The sequence below is a fragment of the Physeter macrocephalus genome, chromosome 1 (assembly GCF_002837175.3).
Source record: "Physeter macrocephalus isolate SW-GA chromosome 1, ASM283717v5, whole genome shotgun sequence".
Lineage (NCBI taxonomy): Eukaryota > Metazoa > Chordata > Mammalia > Artiodactyla > Physeteridae > Physeter > Physeter macrocephalus.
Window position 1 is genome coordinate 72680156 of NC_041214.2, and position 23397 is coordinate 72703552.

Consider the following 23397-nt stretch of genomic DNA (forward strand, 5'->3'; position numbering starts at 1 on the left):
CACGAACCCGCGTCCCCTGCATCGGCAGGCGGACTCTCAACCACTGCGCCACCAGGGAAGCCCCTGGGCGTTTTTATAGATCAGGCTGCCTGCAGTGTGGCCAAGAGGCAAGCGACAAGCTGTTGCAGTAATCCAGGGGAGAGATAACGGTCATCTGGACTGGGCTGTAGACATAGGGGACTAAGAGCAGACCGTTCTGAGATGTATTTAGGACTAGGTGCTCGCTTGGATGAGGATTGATTACACTGCTTTATACCTGTCTCACAGGATAAAAGAAATTGATGACACTTAGAAAAAAATTTTTTTAAGTGCTACCTAAATTTAGCTGGGATACTGTATCATCTCCTTCTTCTTTTAATTATTAATAACCTTTGTTAAAATTTCTGGGTCCTATTGGTTTGTACGATTCACTGGTGCCTCCTACCCCAAAGTGGAGCGTAACATTTAATTTTTTCAACATAAGTTAGTTGAAAATACTTTTTCAGAAAAAAAAAAAAAAACCTTCATTCACTACAATCCAGAACCGTCGGAACTATTGCGTGGAGACACCTCAAATTCCAGATGTTTTCCAGAGGTTTACCTCGCTCTACCGGATTCCCACCGCTCCTCCGCGCCCAGCCACACCCCTAGGCCCGCCCCCGACTCTTGCCTTCGGCCTTCCTCCTCCCTCTCCTGCTCCCTCCGCCCCACTTTCCCGCCCACTAGGAAAGCCCCGCCCCCCCCAGTTCCGCAACCCAACTCCTTCCCTCCTTCCGTCGCTTTCCCCTCTCCCCGCCCCCATGGCTGCCTTCGATTGGCTAAACTGGCTGTGCCGCGGCAGGGATGCAGCACAGACTCATTCTGATTGGCTGAAGGGTAGTCGGGCCTCTCGTGATTGGCTGATAAGGAGAGACAGCAAGTGTGACTGCGCGCCGGGGTGTGTGGACGCCGCTTTGTTGCCTGAGGGGGGGGTGGCAGTGGAAGTTAAGGGAGTCGGGGACCGGCGCTTCTCCGGACCCGCAGTCGCGGCCGTTGCAGTCACTTCGCCGGGTGGCCTTTAGCGTAGGAGTCGCGTCGATAGCAGCCATGAGCGGCGGGGTGTACGGGGGAGGTGAGTGAGTGCGGCCGATGGAGAGAGCGCGCCTTTTTAGCGCGTGGGGTTTGTAACCGCCGCCCCCAGCCCTCCCCTCTCCTCCCCGGCGGCCCTTCTGGTCTCCCCGTCTCGGGACCCCGGCCTCCCCGCCCCATCCCCGCCCCGCGCTCTGCCCGCCCCTGGAGCCCACCCGGCTCTGCGAGCGCCTCAGGCGCCCGGAGTCGCCGCTCCCTGCGGCCCCTGCCAGCCTCGGACCGCGGAGGAACCGGCTTTCGAGGGTGCGCGCCGCCCCAGGGCTGGGCGGGCAGCTCCTCTCGGGGGCCCGGCCCGGCGAGCCGCGGCTGGGGTGACCGGCCCCGGGGTACCCTCTCTCACAGCCGGCTCTGTCGGCATGTGTGCGCTCGCATGTTCTTAAACTTGGGAGGTCCTAGCAGTTCGGTGGCGTGGACGGAAGGTTTCCGCGGCGTCCCGGAGATGGCAGAGCGAGCCCCGAGGAGTGGAACTGATTGAAGGAGTGGCGGTCACTCAGGACGCAGCCACCTCTGCGTCCGCGCCCCGCACTCACTCTGCCTCACACCTTTAAGTGACTCTTGCCTATTTGTTAACTGTGGATGCTCCGGAGTTACCTGTGGGCGGGTCTGCTCCGGCTTAATTTAGGAACACATGTAATTGAAGGATGGTTACGGTTGGGTGGGCTGCGGGGTAGTGAGCGATTACCACGGGCCTGGGGACTTACACAGACCGGGGTTAGAATATCAGGCTCACCATTTAGTAAGCTTATTGGCCTTGAGCAAGTTACTTAACTTTTCCCAACTTCAGCCTCCTCTTTTGTGGAATGATGGTTCCTACCCATTGGGGTGGTTGTGAAGGTAAGTGGGATAATGCTACACTTGCTGCTCAAAGTATGATCCAAGGATCGGCAGCATCAGCATCACCTGCAAGCTCGTTAGAAATGCAGACTCTTAAGCCCCACTCTAAATCTACTGAGTCAGAGCCTCTGTTTTTGCACGATACCTAGATGAAGCACTGATGTATATGATTCATGCTTTGTGTTGTGTTTGATGAGTTAGAGAAGAAAAAGATAAACCCAAAGTGTTGCTTTTGTTATTGTTGCTTTCTGAAGCGGATGGCATTTTATAGGTAGGAGATGAAAATAAGGTTTTCAAAGTTTTTAGTAGTTTTGGAGTGAAGTTTGAGTCTCTACTCAGGTGACACGCTGACCCTCACCCTCTCCTTCTCCATATATGCTTTTGGTTTTGATTTCTCAAATGTGAGAGTCAGTGGTTTTCCAGTTTTACCTTGGAGAAAGCCTAGTGGATCTTCATGATTTACTTCTTCCCCATCTGAAGATGTAATCCTGACAGAAAGACTTGATCTATGTGCCTTTGCCTCATGGAGGCTGCTGACTCTTTTGACTTTCAGGTTCACTGATCCAAGAACCTAAAGGCTGTCCACTGAGTATTTCCTTACAAGGCATTGTTTAATGTGACTAACGTAGAAATGGATACTAATAATGCCAACAGTTAACATTTATTGAGTGCATACTGTGTACCAAGAACTGTTCCAGAGGCTTTTCATGCATTACGTTTAATACATGCATTAGGTCAGTTAATCCACAACAACCACTGGAGGTGGTACTACTTATCCCCATATTATTAAAGAAGAAAATGAGGTGTAGAAGAGGTAACCAGCCCAGAGTTACATAACTTTCTAGTAAGTGGGGATCAGGAAAAGAAAAGACATTTCAGTAAAACCCTTCCCCATAAAAAAAAAATTAAAAATAAAAAGATTTTGGTTATTTCTCCATAAGCCATTTTTCAAGTATGGAACCACAACATATTCATGTATGGTTTAGGTATTCAGAATAAACATCCTGTTTCTCTTTTGCTTATGTAGAGGAATATATCTTAAAGCCTATTTCACATATAAAGTATATAAAACTCATGAAAATAAGTGTATGATTTTGTGTTTGAGCTACTACTGTATGGCCAGTATTTATAGTGGGTCACATTTTCCAAAGGGTTTACTGTGAAAGGGTTTCCAAATTCTGAGAATCCAGAGTCTTCTTCTAATTAAAATTCTACTGTGTCCAGTTTACCACACTGATTAAGACAGGAAAATAACTGATTTGTTAGATTTTTCTTTTCACACAAAAAAACTTTAAGTGCTTGCTACGTGCAAAGTATAACTTCTGCCTTCAAGAAACTCGCAGTCTTGTAGGTGAGTCAGTCAAATAGACACCATATTTCATTTATTTTTAGTTGTACATTCCACCCCAGACACACACACACACACACACACACACACACACACACACACACTTAAAGAGCTGAAGTTGGAATATTATTGATGGTGTGGCAGAGCTTAATTGGCAGCATGTTTTTCTCCTAGTGGTGCATGAACTAATGGTGCATCTTATAGTTTATAGTGTCTTATATGGATGATAAATTCAGTGAAGTATGTTCAGTAATGACAATATATAGAAGATACAAAGGTAGCACAGACAAAAAAGTTATTAACTCAATGTGGAAGAGTCAAGGGACTATACAAAGGAGTTTATGAGGATGATGAAAGAAGAATAGAGAGGGAAAGCATATGCAGAGTAGATGGTGTGTTGAGGAGACAACATAATCTTCAGTAATGGTAGTAGTGTATGAGGTGGGAGGAGAGACTGCTGCCAGATTATGCTAGGTCTTGAATATCACCTGGGTAGAATAATTTGAATTTTATCTTGGGATGATGGAAAACCACTGAATGATTCTCCCTTTTCTTTTCATTGAAGGATTTATGTACCAAAATGTTCAGTTACAGTTTTGAAAGATAACAGTGCAACAGTTTGAAAGGTGGATTGAGACGGTAAAGATGGAAGCACAATATCTGTAGGGAGTTGTAATTCCTGGTTGAGATAAGAGCTTGACTCAAGGCAGTGGCAATGGTATTAAAGAAGAAGGGATTTGAGAAATATTTAGCAGAAATATTTGTCAGAACTTGATGAGGGATATGAAATATGAAGGTGTTCAGGAAGATTTTTGCCTCTGATGACTGGAGACACTAACTGTGATAAGCACAGCTGAGATTAGATTAGGCAGGATGGGGACAAGGAGACAGTGCTTCAGGTATGTTGAATTTGAGGTACCCATGGGACATCAGGTGGAAGCAGTGTACAGTAGGAAGTTTGAGATCTGGATCTGGATGAAGGTGAGGGCTTGAGAGAGAGATTTGAGATTGGAAGTACCACTGTTTAGGTAGAAATTGAGGCTGTAAGAGTGGAGCAGGTTACCTAAGGGTAAGTTAGAGGAGGGCACTCCTGACATGGAGTCCTTGGCCTCCCTAAGGAGTCCATGGAGGGGCTTCCCTGGTGGCGCAGTGGTTGGGAGTCCGCCTGCCGATGCAGGGGACACGGGTTCGTGCCCCGGTCCGGGAGGATCCCACATGCCGCGGAGCGGCTGGGCCCGTGAGCCATGACCGCTGAGCCTGCGTGTCGGGAGCCTGTGCTCCGCGGCGGAAGGGGTCGCGGTGGTGATAGGCCCGCGTACTGCAAAAAAACAAAAAAAAAAGGAGCCCATGGATATAACTAACTGAATTTTATAATAATTAGTTTCTTTTATAGTCTATTTGAAAACATTCTAAGAAGACATTCATAAGTGTCCTAATCTGTCTGTATTAGTTTGCTGGGGCTGCCATAACAAAGTACCACAGACTGGGTGACTTAAACAACAAAAATTAATTTTTTCACAGTTCTGGAGGCTAGAAGTCTGAGATCAGGTGTGTTGACAGGGTTGTTTTCTTTGGAGGCCTTTCTGCTTGGCCTTCAATGGCCGTCTTCTCCCTGTGTCTTCACATGGTCTTCCCTCTACATATCTGTGTCCAAGTTTCTTCTTCGTGTAAGGATATCAGTCATTGGATTACGGCCCACCCTAATGATCTCATTTTAATTTAATCATCTTTTTAAGACCTTATCTCCAAACACAGTCACATTCTAAGTCGGGGTTAAGACTTCAACATATGAATTTCAGCCTTGAACATTGTCAAAGCGGTCCATGGAACAGAAAAGGTTAAAAGCCCTGGTGCAAGGCAAAAGGTTGATCCTTGAGAACAGGAGTAGAAAATTTTGGTTAACCAAGCAATTAATTCATTTAGTTAGGATATTTCTTTACCCAACATTCTGGTTAATCAAAGTGTTAGAATTTACCAGTTCATGTCATTGGTATACAATACTTACTGTTTGTACCTGAGTTTACATGCTGTGGTGAAAACAAATGCAGTGTTCTGCTTTTAAGGACCTTTTCTTTCAGACAAAATAATTTGGATCAGAGATTGTGTAGAGAAAAGTTGATTACTTTGGGAAATGTAACAAATACAGAAACGTCCTTTCAAACATAGGTGGCTCTTCATTTTATTTCAATAAAAATGAGATCACTATGCTGTAAAGACACCATCTCTCAACTGTGATAATTGTAGTGTAATAATTGATCTTTATTTTAAAAATTATTTTTTTAGTTTTTGAAATACTTTAAACATTAAAAAATAAAGTATATGTAAGTTTATATATGATGCTTCTGTACTCACTACTGAGATTAAATAAATGTAATGTTTTGTCAAATTTGCCTCAGATATCTTATGAAATAAAATTGATATTGTTGAAATCAACAATATAGATAAAATCTATATTGTTGATATAGATTCCTCTTCTCTGCCTCCTTAGAGGTTACCAGTGACCTGAAGTTGGTATGTAATATTCCCCAACCCTAAGCATATTTTTATACTTTTATTAAGTGTGTGAATCCATAGTGAATTAAGTAGTATCAAAATATGTGTGCATAGTAACTAGCTTTTTAAACTAATTCTTTTGAGATTTATCCATGTTAATACATGTAGATCTAGACCATTCATTTTTAACTGCTATGTAGTATTTCACTCTATGAATAAACTGTAGTTTATTTTCCTGCTGAGAGACCATTTAATCTTCCTACCTTTTCCTGTGGCAAGCAGTGTGACAATAATAATTATAATGGCAGCTACCACTTATTGTGCTTATTATGTACCAGGTAGTGTTCTAAGTGCTTCCATACTTCTAGCATCCTGCAAGATAGGGACTGTTATGCACATTTTACATTTGAGGAAATTGAGGCAGAGAGATTAGTAAATCACCTGAGGTCACATAGCCAGTGAACATTCTCTTACATGTCTCCTTGTGATATACGTGAGAGAGTTTCTCTAGAGAAGACATAAGTGTAATTTCTATGTATGCACATTTTCAACTTTAGTAGATATGACTAAATTGCCCATAGTGGTTGTATCAGTTTACAACTTTTTTCTTTGCAGCACGTGAGCTTCTCTCTAGTTGTGGTGTGCAGGTTCCAGAGCGCGGGTTCCAGGGCTCTGTAGTTTGCGGCATGCAGGCTCTCTAGTTGAGGTGCATGGGCTCAGTAGTTGTGGCGCGTAGGCTTAGTTGCCTCACGGCATGTGGGATCTTAGTTCCCCTATCAAGGATTGAACCTGCATCCCCTGCATTGGAAGGCGGATTCTTTACCACTGGACCACCAGGGAAGTCCCAGTTTACAACTTTACTAGCAACTGTGTAAGAGCTCCTCTTTTTCTACATCTTTGACAATACTTGGTCTTATCAGCCTTACTAATTTTTGTCAATTTAATTGAGCTAAGTAGTATTTCTTTATTATTTTTAATGACTGAGTGAAAAAATCCTTCTTTGAAAAATCAGTGCCTAGAAAACCCAAGTGCTTTGTTTTAGGAGGCGTGCTGTTTTGGGTGAAGTATTTTTAAAGTGTAATTAGAGGCTTTTTTCTGAATTTGAATATGAAAAAAAATACTAGCTTTCTCTCTCAGTATTAAACTTTTATCTTCTACAAATCTGGAAATGTGCAAACTTTAATGATACCTTCATTTTAATGATTTTTACTTGGCCTATATTATTATACCTTAAATTCTTATTCTTTAGTTTCCTTATTTTTCTTGGGGTTTTGCTAAGTTTCTTCCCTATTTGCATGAAATATCATGTTGATTAATGTATGAAAAAAATGGTATACCTTAGTGTACTGGATAGCTTTCCTTTGCCCCTCCAGATCCACTTTCCACCCATTTCCACCCTCTCTGTGACCCTTGTAGACTGCATCGGTGGACTCTCTTGGCCTCTGCTTTGGCCAGTGGTAGGGTAACCATACTTCCTGCTTTGTGCCTCTTGTCCTGGTATAATTATTAATAGGGGCTCCTATCACATTCAGTAGTGGCTCAGTTTGGGTGAGAAATTATAAGATCACCCTAGCCAGTGGGGAGAGAGGTTGGCAAATGTATTAGTCTGGTTCCTTTTCCTCAGGGTCAGCCAAGGCTGATTCCATCCCTCAACTGAAGATCACAGCTCCTGTCCGATGCCCTCCCAATACAAGTCTCTCTCCAGGTTCTGGTAACAGTTCCTTCCATTCTAAGAGTGGCAACAGATTTCTGTTATTACTAGTCCTAGGGTACCATACTGTCCTTTCTGGTTTTCCTATATTTTGCCTGTATTTTTGTAAGTAGACACTTTAATAAGTAAACTCTCCTTAAATTACCTAATTTTAGTGTACCACCTCTTTCCTGATTGAACCTCTACTGATATACTGTGTATGACTTGTTATATTTTAATTAAGTGAATCTTTAAGGTGTATTTAAAACTAGGTTCAAGCTAGTAATAGTATGAATATAAGCACATTAAGTACTCTTAATTTTCACATGATACTTGTAAGTTGTTAATGTTAATTATCTTTTCATCTTTTCAGATGAAGTTGGAGCCCTTGTTTTTGACATTGGATCCTATACTGTGAGAGCTGGGTATGCTGGTGAGGACTGTCCCAAGGTAAGTGGAATGGTAGAGTTAATTGGATATGCAAAAGCCATTCATGTAGAATTAAGTTCATGCGGAAATTCTGACTCAAATATGATAAACAACATTGGTTGGTGGAAATGACTTCTTGGTAAAAGCAGGTAAAATTTGTAAATAATGTTTTTGACTCTTACAGGTGGATTTCCCTACCGCTATTGGTATGGTGGTAGAAAGAGATGATGGAAGTACATTGATGGAAATAGATGGTGATAAAGGCAAACAAGGCGGTCCCACCTATTACATAGATACTAATGCCCTGCGTGTTCCGAGGGAGAATACAGAGGCCATTTCACCACTGAAAAATGGGATGGGTACGATGTTTTTTTTCTATGGATTTGATTCTAAATGTAGAGTATGCATAGTATATTTTAGATATAAACCAATGGCTTCTAAAAAGTTGAACATCAGCTATTTTTTTGTTGTTTTTATTCCATAAACTGATGTTCCAGGCACTGAGAATACAAAGATGCATAACACGTGTTTCTTTTGCTCAAGAAACTCATAGGTAGAGGAGATAGATGTGTGTATATGTGTGTGTGTGTATATATATACACACACACATATATATATGATAAGTGCTATAATATAACTATGTTTGATAAGCAGTGAGATTAGAGAGGGGAGGTATTTAACTCTATCATTGGGGGTCAGAGATGGTTTTCACAAAGGAGGTAACTTTTGTACTGAATCTTGATCACTGAATAAGAATTAGCCTGACTGACAAGGCTGGGTAAATTAGAGCAACCAGCATGTGTGAAGAGATGGTGTTGTGGAAGAAACTTCCATGTTTAGAAGTGTCATCAATTAAGTATGGCTGTAACAGTAGGTACATTATGGCCAATTGCAGGAAAGGTAGGCAGAGAGCAATCATAAAAGGGCTTGTAATGCCAGGAGTATATTAAGCTGGTAACTGAAAGGTAACTCCAAAGGAATTTAAACAGCATTTTATATATAAATGCTCATATATGCCAGCTGGAAAGATTAGTCTAACAGTCCTGTGTAGGCTGGATTGGAGGGAAATACTAGAGATAGGAAGATCAGTTAGGGAGGTGAGTCCAAATGAGAAATGAAGAGGGTTAAAATTTTAATACTGATGGCAGAGTTCCTGAGGTGGCTGTCAGAGATATCCAAGACAAATGGTACTAAGTGTTTAAAGAGTTGAGAAAGTTTCCTAGATTTTTGACTGGAGTCACTGAATGGGGGGTACCATGCATCGAGGTAGGAATAGCAGGGGAAGGAGCAAGTTTTATGGTCTTAAAAAGCAGGTGTAAGACCCAAGATCACTCTCAGGTCCAGTTATTCACTAGAAGGACTCACAGGACTCAGCATGTCAGTGTACTCACAGTTAAGGTTTATTATGCTGAAAGAATGCAAAGGAGAACTGACAGAGAAAAAAGGGGCATGTAGTGAAGTCCAGAGGAAACCAGTGCAAGCTTCCAAGAGCTTACAGTGAAGTCATAAAGGATGTGCTTAATCCCTCCAGTAACCAGGAACATGTGTGTGTGGTCTACTAGTAGAGCTCATTAAAGACTCAGTACCCTACTTCACACTCACAGGATGGCTATATTATAAAGACAGACAATAGCAAGTGTGATGAGGATATAGAGAAACTGAAACCTCCATATGAGAACAAAAAATGGTTCAGCAGCTTTGGAAAAGTTTGACAGTTTCTTAACAGGTTAAACATAAATTCACCATATAATCCAAACAGTTCCACTTCTAGGTATCAACACAGGAGAACTGAAAACATATGTCCACACAAATACTTACATGCAGACGTTCATAGCAGCATTATCCATATTAGCAGAAAAGTGGAAATAGCCCAAGGTGCATCATTGGATGAATGGGTATACAAAATGTGGTATACCCATAAAATGAAGTACTATTTGGCAATAAAAAGAACAAAATACTGATATAAGCTAAAATATGGAAGAACCCCAAAAGCCTTATGCCAAATAGAGGAAATCAGATGCAGAACTCCACATAATGTATGATTACTCTAATATGGAAGGACCAGAGAAAGCTAATCTATACAGACAGAAAGTAAAGTAGTGGTTGCTTGGGGCTGTGGATGGAATGGGAAGTGACTGCAAAAGGGCATAAAGTTTCTTTTTGGGATGATGGAAATATTCTGAAATTAAATTGTAATAATATTCACACAACTTTGTAGATTTACAAACGAAAATCATTTAATTGTACACTTAAAATGGATCCATGTTATGGAAAATTATACCTCTATAGAGCTGTTAAAAAAAAACTGGAAGGACATTTTTTGTTACAAATATTTTATTTCTTATATTATCTTGATACTTGGAATAAATGACTGTCTTTTGGATTCAGAAAAAAGAAGAACTCAGTACCCATGGTTTTTATTAGGGGCTGGTCATGTAGGTACTCTGTGCCTAACATGTTCCAAAACCCCAGACTCCCAGAAGGAAAGGTATTCCACATAAACCACACTGTATAAACAGTTTAGACACAGTGAGCTACTCGTATTTGGGGAAAGTTTCATATCAGTGTAGGGAACTGTTTACCAGACAAGTTCCTAGATGCCAGCCAAGGGTCAGCCGTGCAAGCACGCCTTTCTCAGGTCTGCTAAGTTAGCTCTTTCTGCACAGCAAGTAGATGAGTTTATTAGTTCAAAGTGTTTGAATATAGGTGCTGATCTAATAAGCAGGTGAGAGAGATTTTAAGACATGGAGTTGATTTTTTTTTTTACCAGAAAGAGTTTGGGATATGAGAAGAGGATTGAGGATAGGATTCCTTATGAAAATTTATTTCCATGTATTTAACCAATAGAGTTGCCTGTGAAGGAGAATGAGAAGGAACAGTAGGGAAGTAGGAGAAAATTCAGGAGAAGGCTAAGAGAAGAAAAAGTTCTAGAAGTAAAGAAGTCCAGTGATTCTCATTGTTCTCAGCTGTGGCACTGAGCTTTACGCTAAGAAGGGGAAAGAGAAGTTAAAGCTACAGAGGAGGTCCATTGATCAAAAAAACCCCATCCTGATAGGCCTATAGAAGTATGTTTACAAGGAATGACATTACTTTGTTGGACTGTGGCAGAAAAAGTTTGTAAACTCAAGAGTCAGTAGTGTCAGATGGTAATTTAGAGAGGTCAAGATGAGATTACAAATGTGAAGTATCCACTGGATTTGCCTGTTAGAAGCTCATTAGTGACTTATGTGAGCAGTTTCAGTGGGATATTTAGGTGGAAGGCAAATTGAAAACATACTATTCTCTAAATTTTTTTTTTAAAGTCTTTACATCTTTTTTCGTATAGATTGTAAGCTTTTCAAATGTCAGCTCTAGATCATACAGTTCTTCTGTGTTTTCTCCTACCATTTGAATTGCGTTTTGGGCCTCTAATAAGTACTTACTGAATAATATTTATTTGGTATTTTACGTCTATTTGATACATTAATTACACCTGGGACAGGTCTAGGGGTTGTAACTGTTGGGGCTGGAGAAACTGTATCTAGAAGACAAAGATGATGTCTATATGAAGTGCTGTGTTATGAGGCAGAGCTGTAAAATAAGTAGGTTCTGTATATTACAGTATCAATATTAGTGCTAAACCATTAGACACAGTCTCTCAAAAGATGCTGTATTCATCTTCGATTAAGCATTATTTTCAAGGTATTAATCTTATATTTTAGTTGAAGATTGGGATAGTTTCCAGGCTATTTTGGATCATACCTACAAAATGCATGTCAAATCAGAAGCCAGCCTGCATCCTGTTCTCATGTCAGAAGCACCGGTGAGACAAACTTTTTCGAGTTTCTCTAGGTTGTTTATTTACTCATTTGAAGAGTGTTTCCTTTTTCTTTAAGAGACATAGAAATTCATATTTTGAATTTTGAAGATTAGGGAAAGGGAGATTCATTTATAAATACTCTTACAACTTTTATTTTTATTATTTCAATAATTAAAATACTCAAAGAAAAATAATTAAAGCACCCTAGTGGGTTCTGGTGGTTATTTATCTGTTTTTTCTGGGAATTTAACATTTGATTTTCTTGGGCTGCTTCCCATTTTGGTCAGTTGTCCCTTATCCCTCAAGGGCAGTGTATATCTGCTTTTATACTCAACCTTAAGAGTGACTAGATTCACTCTTTTTTTTTTTTAATATAAATTTATTTATTTGGCTGCATTGGGTTTTCGTTGCTGTGTGTGGGCTTTCTCTAGTTGCGGCGAGTCGGGGCTACTCTGTTGAGGTGCGTGGGCTTCTCACTGAGGTGGCTTCTCTTGTTGGCGGAGCACGGGCTCTAGGTTGCGCGGGCTTCAGTAGGTGTGGCACATGGGCTCAGTAGTTGTGGCTCACGGGCTCTAGAGCGCAGGCTCAGTAGTTGTGGCGCGCAGGCTTAGTTGCTCTGCGGCATGTGGGATCTTCCCAGACCAGCGTTCTAACCCGTGTTCCCTGCATTGGCAGGCGGATTTTTAACCACTGCGCCACCAGTGAAGTCCCTAGATTCACTCTTAAGATTTAATAATACTTCATGTTTATAAGAATCCTGATATCCCTATACTTTGAAAAGTCTGTAATTTCTAGAATTCATAGCAGCAATTTTACTTATTAAATAATAAAATTTATATTTAAAGTCAATGTTGAACTAGGGCTGGAAATTGCTAGACCAGAGTCTCTTGTGAAATACATTTGGTACAGAGTCAAAAGGGCCCAGAAGACTAGATAATGATTATAAATTATCAATATTTTGTTGTTTTCTAAACTCTAGTTTCTTTTGAGTACCATCTACAAGTGGGAGAATTTGGTGGTTTAAAATGCATATTTAAGATTTTGATGACTAGATTCACTCTTTTTTTTTTTTGACTATTACAAAGTTTATTTAACAAAAGAGTTCAGTAAGAAAATGTACACGACCCAGTTTTCATCGTAGTAAAGTGTGGAGAGGGGACATGTGGAAGCAGTTGATTTCTCTGTTGAAGACAGCTATATAGTTCATAACTCGTTCCAACATTTCTAAAATGATGGTACTATTTCCTCGTATTACTACCATTCCAGTATTGTTCTGTGCTCACTAGTTGCTATCTCAACACGTTCGTCTATCACAAGATTCATAAAGAGATCAAATCCCCTTAATATTCCTTGGACATCTCTGCCACCATTTAATTTCAATGATAATTTCTTGTCCATAAATTTCTTCAATTCGGGAGGGTGAGCTTTGCTCATGATGTCTACTCCACGAGCTCAAAGATGCCTCCAAACGGAGTTCGAGTTGTCCCTCACGCTTAGATTCTCTCTTAAGATTAAAAAAAAAAAAAAGATTTAATAATACTTAGTTTATAAGAATCCAGATTTCCATATACTTTGAAAAGTGTAATTTCTAGAATTCATAGCAGCAAACAATTTTACGTATTAAATAATAAACTTTACATTTATTAAATTTATTACAAATACATAGAAATAAATGTTGTAAAGATATTATGAAGAAGATTTTCCATGGTATTTTACTCTATTATTAATGTTTTACATCTTTGTTAATGTAGTACTGAAATGAATTTTGAGATAAATCAATACTTTAGTTTTTAAACAATAAATAATTTGCATTTCTTTTTCCCTCTTTTCAAGTGGAATACCAGAGCAAAGAGAGAGAAACTGACAGAGTTAATGTTTGAACACTACAACATCCCTGCATTCTTCCTTTGCAAAACTGCCGTTTTGACAGCGTATCCTTGAAAGAGTAATACCCAAGTTCTCTTTAGGAGTAACTGTGGTGCTGCTAAAGGTGATGCCCTCAGCAGGAAAACAGGAGCCACTTCTTGCTTGTTCGGAAGTTGAGGCGTTTTTCTCCATTGCTTTTAGATATCTATCTTTTAGTATTCTTATCGGAACTGATGCATGTGAAAATGTGAGAGGGAGATAGGAAAGAAGCACTCAAATTCTCATTAATTTAACAAAGTTTAACAAAAACAAAAATTTTTGTTTTTAGAAGGGGAATGTGATGACAGAACAGTACTTAAGTCAGTTGACCTAGTTGAATTCAAAGATTGCCATTTCCTTCCTTTTCTCCATTACCTTAGAAAAGTGGAAATTGGCTGTAAATTCATTTAAGATTTAATCACCAAATATTTTTTACAGGCATATTAAGGGACAGACAAGGAAATATTATGTCCTGATCTCAAAGAATAATGTAATATTCTTGTTGAAAACTAAATAACAGATTTAAATAGTACTTCAAAATAGCATTGGCAAAAGTCATAAAGAAGTACATGATTAATTTGAATTTTTCAAATAGAAATTGTAGTTCAGTGGAGTAATATTGTAGCCTGACAAACCTTTGTAAAGAAAAGAGAATTTTGTTGCAGGGTGTGGGGGAAGGAGACCTATATTTAGAGTTCAAGTTCCAGTGCTTATAAACTGATCTTGAATTAGGTACTTAAAATTTGAACTTCACTTGTTACTCATTTATCCGGTATACCTCCCTGGATTGCTGTAATATTCAAGCGAATTTTATATGTGTGAGAATCACTGTGGGAACTGTAATCTAACATTTGTCTGTCGTGGTGTGTCTTAGAGATGACTTTAGCACAAGTGTGGAGGTGGAAAGTGTAAGTGTTCTTCACAGTGACTTAGTTTAGAGTTGAAGATGTATGTTTGGCTTCAGAACAAGTTGTAAAAATATGTTTAGATCAGACTGTAGAAGTCTTGCATGTTAGATTTTAAAAATGTGAACTTTAGACTCGAGAACCATTGCAGGTTTTGAGTAGAGGAGGGAGAGTATTAGCAGACTCATTGTGTGCATTATATCATTTAATTTTCATAATAATCCTGTCAGGAATCGGAGTCAAAGTAAGCAAACTGGTCCCAGTCCACAGCTTGAAAATGGCAGTTCTGAATTTGAACATAAGATCTGTTTGGCTGCTTCCTTACAAGGAGTATGTAAACAGAATGGGTATTGTTTTATTTTTTAACTTTTTATTATAGAAAATTTCTTACACAAAATAAGATAGAATATTATATTGAACCTCCGTGTGCCCATCACCCAGGGTCAACAATTTTCAATACAGAGCTAAGTGGTATTAGCTATAACCGCAGGCACTCCCCCTCCCACCATGGTTTTGAAGTAAATCCCAGACATTAAGCATGTATCTCTAAAAGGTGTTACCATATGTCTCTTTTTTTTTTAAGATATAACCGCATTTATTTTCTTTTTTAAAAAACAGTTTAGTATATTTGAATCAGGACCCAAACAACAGGGATCATGCATTGTATTTTGTTTGATATGTCTCTTAGGTCTCTTGTGGTCTATAGATTGTACCCACCCTCCCCTTTTCTCTTGTAATTTATTTGGTAAGGGAAGTAGATTGTTTGTCCTCTAGAATTCCTAACACTTCTGGCTTTTGCTGACTGGTGTTTTTTACTGTGTTCTTCTAGACCAGAGGTTCTCAAACTTTTTATACCTAGAGCTTTTATTTATGTGGATCCTATCTGGTAGTATTTGCCATATTAGAAATTAAGACAGAAACTTAAAAATTATATTTGCTTTTTTTTTTTTTTTTTTTTTTTTCTGCGGTACGCGGGCCTCCCACTGTTGTGGCCTCTCCCGTTGCGGAGCACAGGCTCCGGATGCGCAGGCCCAGCGGCCATGGCTCACGGGCCCAGCCGCTCCACGGCACGTGGGATCCTCCCGGACCGGGGCACGAACCCACGTCCCCTGCATCGGCAGGCAGACTCTCAACCACTGCGCCACCAGGGAAGCCCTATATTTGCTTATTTTAAGTAAATTAATAAGCCCATTGTATGTTAATATAAATAAAATATTTTAATAAAAATAACTGTTTTCCCAAACCAAAAATATTAATGAGAAGAGTGGCTTCGTTTCACAATTTTTCAAATCTCTTTAACGTTGGACTTAATAGCAGAAGTTGGATTCTCATATCACATTCAGTCTGTTGTGTATCACACATGACATAGCCTCTGGAAAAAAAACTCTTGTACATTTATGAGAGAATGACAGTGAAAAGGGCAAATAACATCTTAGTATTATTCTAAAAATTGTTTTGACTTCTCAACCATGGCCTTGGGATTCCTTTACACTTTTAAAAATTACTGAGGATGACGCAGAGCTTCTGTTTTTTGTAGGTTATAACTATCAATATTACTGTTTGAGAATTTAAAACTAAGACTCCTTTTAACATTTTCTTATTAATTTAATTAAAAATAAAAATAGACACATTAACATCAACAAAAATAACAGTTTTATGAAAAAGATAACTCTGTTTTCCAAAACAAAAATATTAGTGAGAAGAGTAGTATTGTTATATCTGACTTAATTGATAGCTGGGCTCTCATATCTGCCAGCCTCAGGCTCTGTCCTCTTGACACCTCAATTTGCGAGGTAGGCTTCAGCCTTCTGCTGTCAGAGCTGCATACTGTTGGAGAATTCATTTATTTAAAAAGGTAGCAAAATCACAGAACTCACTGGTGCACCTCTGTTTTTCAAGAATGCATTGCCCTTCTGTTCTCTGCATTTTGTTGGTCCCCCTGCAGTCCTGCAGTTGAATAGTTCAGTTGTCAACCAGAGATTTGGGTAGATTTTATACTCAGATTTTGGGTTTTATCCCTTCTGTGGTTCTCTTTCTTCCAGAGTTTCTACCTTAAATGTCCAGCTTTTCTTCCAGCCCTGAACTTCTTTCTGTGTTCACTCAAGGTGGTAAAGTTGCGATTTTTCATCACTGCTTTCCTGAACCATAGCCATGGAACTGGGAAGCACTTTTAGGCAAGGAAGCTGCAAACTTGCAGTTTTTACCCCTTCTAGTTGCAGTTTCATGAGAATAAGTTTTGGCTGAGTTTTGACTACTTTTGAATACTTTCCAGTATCTTAAAATGGTCACTTAAAATAATTTGTCCAGGTTTTATAATTGCCATCTTTAGGAGGGCTTACATACTTTTAGTCTGGTGTTACTGTATCACTTTATTAACAGAGATAAAATTAGTGTTTATGTATATAGATGACCAGAGATCAATGGAGTACCAGTAATAGCAAAGATAAATTACTAACCTATCTTTCTGGCCATTTATTCTCAGACCTCTTTCCTCTGATCATTCCTGCCCATGCCTTAGTTCTCTGCCCTTAGCCCTTCATCTCTCTTGACATGTTCTTTCTGGTTTAACTATCTATTTCCTTGGCTTCAGATATCAGTTATACACTGACAAATTCCAAATCCATATGTGTATCCCAGATCTTTCTTGTGAGCTCCAGGCCCACGTCCAGCTGTCTACTAGAACTTTTTCTATTATCTGTTTAAGCACTTTAAACTCAATATGTCCAAAATTGATCTTCTCTCCCATCAAATTTATTCTTTCTCCTTTGTGTATTATCTTACTCCCAGTTGTCTAGACCAGAAATCTTTCTCATTAACCCTTCAAATTTAGTAGTTATCAAGACCTGTCTATTCTCCAGCCTCCCCCGGCCCCAATTCAAACCCTCAAATCCATTTATTTCTCTATCCATTGCCATTGCATTAGGTGCACCCCTTCCTCTTATCTTGCCCAGTCTTCACCCTGCAGCTCTGATCATCTTTGTTAATTGCCAGTCTGCTGATTTAAGCCAGAATCATCTTCCACGGCCTTGCCTTTCTTCTCCTTTCAGGCCCCACTGAACTAGGCTGCACTTCCCTGACCTCTTAACCATGCTCTCTTGCCTCCTGGCCTTCCCTCATGTTTCTCCTCTTCCCCATGTCCCCCTCCCCAGCTTACACTTGAATTTCCCAGGGACCGGTTATATGCCTATATACTCCCCCATGGCATCTCAAACTGTTCTTTTTATAGCTTTTTTGATCTCTGCTGCACTTAACAGGTTATCCTTCAGGGTAGAGACAGTTTTGGTTCACCTCTTTGTGTCTTCTCTGCTTAAGGAGTGCTAGTGAGAGAATGACCTCCCTGCTGCCCTCCTTTATTGGGCACCAGACCTATCACTAGGCACATAATAGATGCTCAGTAAATATTTGATGATCCAGTGAATGGCTCTACTTCTAAATGTCAGTTTATGATGTTCACGTGATGTAGGCCTTCTGCAGCACAGAGCTGTGGAAAATGGGATAAGTGGAGTCTGCTGATATTCACTGGCTGTTGAATCTGCCTGGAATAGCTCTTCCTATTGAGTTGGGGGAGATGATGATAACCGCCACTCAGCTGCCAAACTGCTGAAATGGTTCTTCTTTAATCCTATGTGAGAATGGTTTTAGTTCTTAGCTCAAATGTCATAGCCTCCCACTGCTCTTACCAAGTTTCTATAGATTTTGTTAAATGCTTCTCAGTTTGTTGTAAGCCCTTTGATCTGTGCCAGGGACTTTGAATAATTGTGCTTATTTGGACCAGTTTAACAGATGTCTCTCTGGGATAAAGGTTTCTCTGACTTCCTCACACCACCATTCTGGAAGTCCTGCCTGTTGTCATTTGTTTTGAAACCAGAGTTATTATTTGACGCCAACTTTCATCCCCGTTTTTACCTTAATGCATTTTAAGCCACAACGCACATGTTTTTAAAATGCCTTAATAAAACCTTCCCTTTACGATAAACATTATTTTAGGAACCTTGATACTTTCTTTTCCTTAATGCTTTAAACTAGATTTGCTAATGGTCGTTCTACTGGGCTTATCTTGGACAGTGGAGCCACTCATACCACTGCAATTCCCGTTCACGATGGCTATGTCCTTCAGCAAGGTAACTGTATTTAACCAGGGCGCACTGAGGACACAGATCATGGATCATGAAATAAAGCAATGACTTGGACTATCAAAGTATATCAGTTTCCCAATCATGTCTTTAAGTGTTTTTTTAAAAAAATCTTTAGTATATAGTGTGAATGATGCATGGCTTCATTCATGCTTGGAGGGATAGTTCCGTTAATTCTGCTTGAAAAAAATTAATCATGTATAAATACACAGGAAATTTGTCCCAGGGAGTTTGGATGGGATGCTTTCTTAGCCTTGTTTAATCTGTTTCATAGGCATTGTAAAATCCCCTCTTGCTGGAGACTTTATTACTATGCAGTGCAGAGAACTCTTCCAAGAAATGAATATAGAACTGATTCCTCCATATATGATTGCATCAAAAGTAAGTGATGAATGAATTTTATTTCTGGGATTTATCTCCAACTCCCCACCCCCATGTTGTGAACTCTGTTAACCTAGCACTTGCTCTTGGCACTCAGGAAGCTGTTCGTGAAGGATCTCCAGCAAACTGGAAAAGAAAAGAGAAGTTGCCACAGGTTACAAGGTCTTGGCACAATTACATGTGTAACGTAAGTAACCCTTATTCTCTTTACGAAAGCATTATAGGCTGTAAGTCTTTGACTAGAGTATGAGCACTTTATATTTTCAAACTTATATTTTTAATGATATTTTACAAACAAAATTAATAGCTTTTGGCGGAGTAGGGGGGTGCTTTTCATGCTTGTCAGATATCTCAACAAACTACTGCATATTCACTTGGATTACTGTGGTGAGACCTGAAAGGAGCTTTGGGATAAAAACAAGCATTATGCTATTCTGTACATTTTTTGACTAAGAAAATGGTTTTAGTGTATAGAGACCTGCTGATATGGCTCAGTTACGTTCTCTTTCCTAATATGAGTCAGCTATGTAAAAAAATGTGTTACTGTTCACAGCAAGGAGCCAACAAAAGGTTTTCTTTACTGAAAATCCATCTCTGAACATGACTTACTGACAGGGGAGAGGTTAGTAAAACAACCTCTCACACCACAATATACATTCATTTTTAACAGTAAAGGATATGAAAGTCATCATTTACTATGGCAGGGATATATCCTATTTGACAGTTTCTTACACCTAAGGGTAAAGATTTTTTGTGGGTGTTTGGTACAAGGAAAAATTGTGAAGATGATTAATAATTGCACCTAGACCTTAGACAGGATTTTTCCTTAGCAGCTCAGAGGTCCTATGTATTTCACTGCAAATTTTTTAACTGTTTTATACTATGTCAGTCATTAAAAATTCCATATGATACAATATATATGCATTTTATATATATTCAGCTAATGAAATCTTGCTTCTAAGCTTATTTTAAAGGGAAAAACAGTAAATCAACTATATGCCAATAAAAATTTTAAAGAAAAAAATTTTTTAAATGGGAAAACAGTGTTCTAAAACCAATTTTGTTATGCAGGACTGGGTTACAAGGGTTCCCACTTGTTTTTATCTCATTTTTCCATAATGGTTGTAATTTAAATGTTATATAATTTAGCTTATAATGCGAGTATTTAGAATTGGGTTTCTTGATGCTCAGAGTCCTTACTGGGTAGATTTATACCCTTGAAATGAGTTAGCCATCCAGGAATGTGGTACAGTTTCATTAAGAAAAGTGTTTTTAAAGTAATGTTACAAAAGTATAGACTGCAAAGACAAATCTCAATAATCTTGTTTCTTATCCTTTTTTTAAAATCCATAGTGTGTTATCCAGGATTTTCAAGCCTCAGTACTTCAAGTATCAGATTCAACTTACGATGAACAGTATGTTTTCTTATTTTTTCTACAAGACTTAAAACTTAATAGCTTATTAAAACCTTCATACTAATCTTTTAAAAAAACTGTATGCTTAATATATAACTGAATCACTTTGCTGTACACCAGAAACTAACACAACATTGTAAATCAGCTGTACTTCAATTAAAAAAAAACTGTAGGGACTTCCCTGGTGGTGCAGTGGTTAAGAATCCGCCTGCCAACGCAGGGGACACAGGTTTGAGCCCTGGTCCAGAAAAATCCCACATGCTGTGGAGCACCTAAGCCTGTGCACCCTAGAGCCCGTGCTCTGCAACAAGAGAAGCCACTGCAATGAGAAGCCCGCGTACCGCAACGAAGACCCAATGCAGCCAAAAATAAATAAAAATTAAAAAAAAAATTTTTTTTTTAAACTGTGTACTTCATAAATGAGGAAAGAAATTGATTTGTTTAATTTAAAAAATTGTAGAATATGCTTAACTGGTCTAAAGGTAAAAAGTTAAGAAATACTGAATAACATTTTAAAAGAAAATAAGATATTATCACTCTGCTTTCTTATAAGTTGATGATTCCTTAGTAGTTTATAATTCTGAAGAGGATTGTTTTTGTCTTTTGTTTAATATTGTTTGATATGTTTTCAGAGTAGCTGCACAGATGCCAACTGTTCATTATGAATTCCCCAATGGCTACAACTGTGATTTTGGAGCAGAACGGTTAAAGATTCCTGAAGGATTATTTGACCCTTCCAATGTGAAGGTATAAAAGCTTATTTTTATAATTAGCCTGGTTTTTCCTTTAAAGATCTCTTGTAATTACAAAACCTAAATAAGACTGACTAAACTTTTTTGGATGTGCTTTATTGTTTGAAGGTCTTCTGTGTGACTACTCATTTCTATTTTGTTCTAGGGGTTATCAGGAAATACAATGCTGGGCGTCAGTCATGTTGTCACTACAAGTGTTGGAATGTGCGATATTGATATCAGACCAGTAAGTGCCAGTCTCGTTTATGGCATAAAGTTATCTTTTAGGGCAATCTAGTGCCCCATTATTTATAATGGCCATCATTATTTAAGTTGGCAACTTTGGCCATTGACTTTGAAGTCCATTTTATAAAAATATGTAAAAAAATGGAGTTCTACTAGAAAAGGAAAAATGCAAAACTCTAGAGCTGTGTCCAGTGTGGTAGCTTTTGGCCACATGTGGCAATTCAGTTAAAATAAACAGAAATTTAAATTTCAGTTCTTCAGTTGCACTAGCCTCATTATAAATGTAGCTAGTCGCTGCTTTATGACAGTGCAGATGTAGAACACTTCCATCATCACAGAAAGTTCTTTTGGACACTGCTGTTCTAGAGATTTCCTAAAATGTGACATACCAAGATATAGATTATTGGTGCTTTTTAATGTACCTAGTACAGTTTTACTTTTTATTTTTCAGGAAGGTGTGGTTTAAGGTTTAAATTATGTAACTTTTACATGGTGTTTAGATATAAACGTCATATTTTTTGTGCTTTGCCAAGCTGTTTGTTTCATCAGTTTATTTCTTGCCAGGTTTTAAGGACTAACTCCATATTCCATACCATACTAATTATTAGATAGATTATATCTTATTTAAACACTAGATTTAATTTGTAGCCAACGTATTGCCTTGATTTTCTTTGACTTAATTCATTTGCTTAGAGCATAGTGCTAATAGCTAAGGGTCTATAAAAAATCATGTTGTTCAAAAAAGACTTCCGGGTAGTTATGAAAAATGTTGTTTATTTCAACTAATTACCTGCCAGGGATGTGCTGCTTCTAGGATAATGGGGTTGTAAGTATGCAATTTTTTAGTATAAACTCAAGGGGAAGGCAGTTGATTTGAAGTACATTTACTGTAAGACATTGCTAACTTTGTTTTTTATTGAGTTTTCTCCTTTAAACTATTGTTGACTGCAGAGGAGATGCTTCTATATTCCATTTTCTCTTTCAAAAGTTAGATGATTTAGACATTTGGAATAAATTTTTAAAATGTGAATTTAGCCACTAAAAAAGCAGGCTGACATTTAACTTTCTGATGCATACATGCAGATTAGAGGTAAATATACTCCTTATTACTGTGAATTTATTTTTGGCGGGGGAGGCCTCAGCACGTGGATTTTGAAAAAATGCATCTCTGCAAAAGAGAAAGGTAGCAGTCATTTTGGCCAGGACTATTGTCAGAGTATGCATTATCCACCATAATCATTAAACCTTGTCTAATTTTAAACATTGTAACTTCTAGATGTGCATTCTGAGATGATGTAATTATGAAATATACCTCTAATGAAATACTGGCAGCTATCTGCCAGAAAATTATGATTGGATTGTAGAATAATTGCTTTAAGATAGTGATTCTTAAATTTTAATGCACAGTAGAATCATCTGGAGAGTTTTTTTTTTAATAAATTTATTTATTTATTTATTTATTTTTGGCTGCGTTGGGTCTTTGTTGCTGCGCACAGGCTTTCTCTACTTGCAGAGAGCAGGGGGGCTACTCTTTGTTGCGGTGCGCAGTCTTCTCATTATGGAGCACAGGCTCTAGGCGTATGGGCTGCAGTAGTCGTGGCACACAGGCTTAGTTGCTCCACAGCATGTGGAATATTCCCAGACCAGGGCTCGAACCCGTGTCCCCTGCATTGGCAGGCGGATTCTTAACCCTGCACCACCAAGCAAGCCCTCATCTGGAGAGTTTTAAATAAACTAACAAAAACTTTTCCTAGACCCCATCCCCAGAGATTTTTATTTAATTGCCCCCAGGCATTGGTGTTTTAAAAGCTCCCTAATGGGGCTTCCCTGGTGGCGCAGTGGTTGCGCGTCCGCCTGCTGATGCAGGGGAACCAGGTTCGCGCCCCGGTCTGGGAGGATCCCACATGCCGCGGAGCGGCTGGGCCCGTGAGCCATGGCCGCTGAGCCTGCGCGTCCGGAGCCTGTGCTCCGCGGCGGGAGA

The 23397-nt window shown here is 39.1% G+C and overlaps 1 protein-coding gene and 1 pseudogene across 1 annotated transcript in view; one reads left to right on the top strand and one right to left on the bottom strand.

The window, feature by feature from the left end:
* Nucleotides 1-902: 902 nt before the first annotated feature.
* The window catches only part of ACTL6A (actin like 6A), a 32558-nt gene continuing 10063 nt past the window's right edge, over nucleotides 903-23397 (top strand). Inside the window, exons 1-11 of the mRNA XM_007106122.2 lie at nucleotides 903-1090; nucleotides 7846-7922; nucleotides 8086-8260; nucleotides 11603-11703; nucleotides 13534-13631; nucleotides 18537-18631; nucleotides 18918-19024; nucleotides 19122-19211; nucleotides 20378-20439; nucleotides 21072-21186; nucleotides 21337-21417. Coding sequence (XP_007106184.1) covers nucleotides 1066-1090; nucleotides 7846-7922; nucleotides 8086-8260; nucleotides 11603-11703; nucleotides 13534-13631; nucleotides 18537-18631; nucleotides 18918-19024; nucleotides 19122-19211; nucleotides 20378-20439; nucleotides 21072-21186; nucleotides 21337-21417 — 1026 coding nt within the window. The 5' untranslated portion in view covers nucleotides 903-1065. The remainder of the gene's footprint in view (nucleotides 1091-7845; nucleotides 7923-8085; nucleotides 8261-11602; nucleotides 11704-13533; nucleotides 13632-18536; nucleotides 18632-18917; nucleotides 19025-19121; nucleotides 19212-20377; nucleotides 20440-21071; nucleotides 21187-21336; nucleotides 21418-23397) is intronic.
* LOC112065013 (small nuclear ribonucleoprotein G-like) lies at nucleotides 12789-13136 on the bottom strand (annotated as a pseudogene).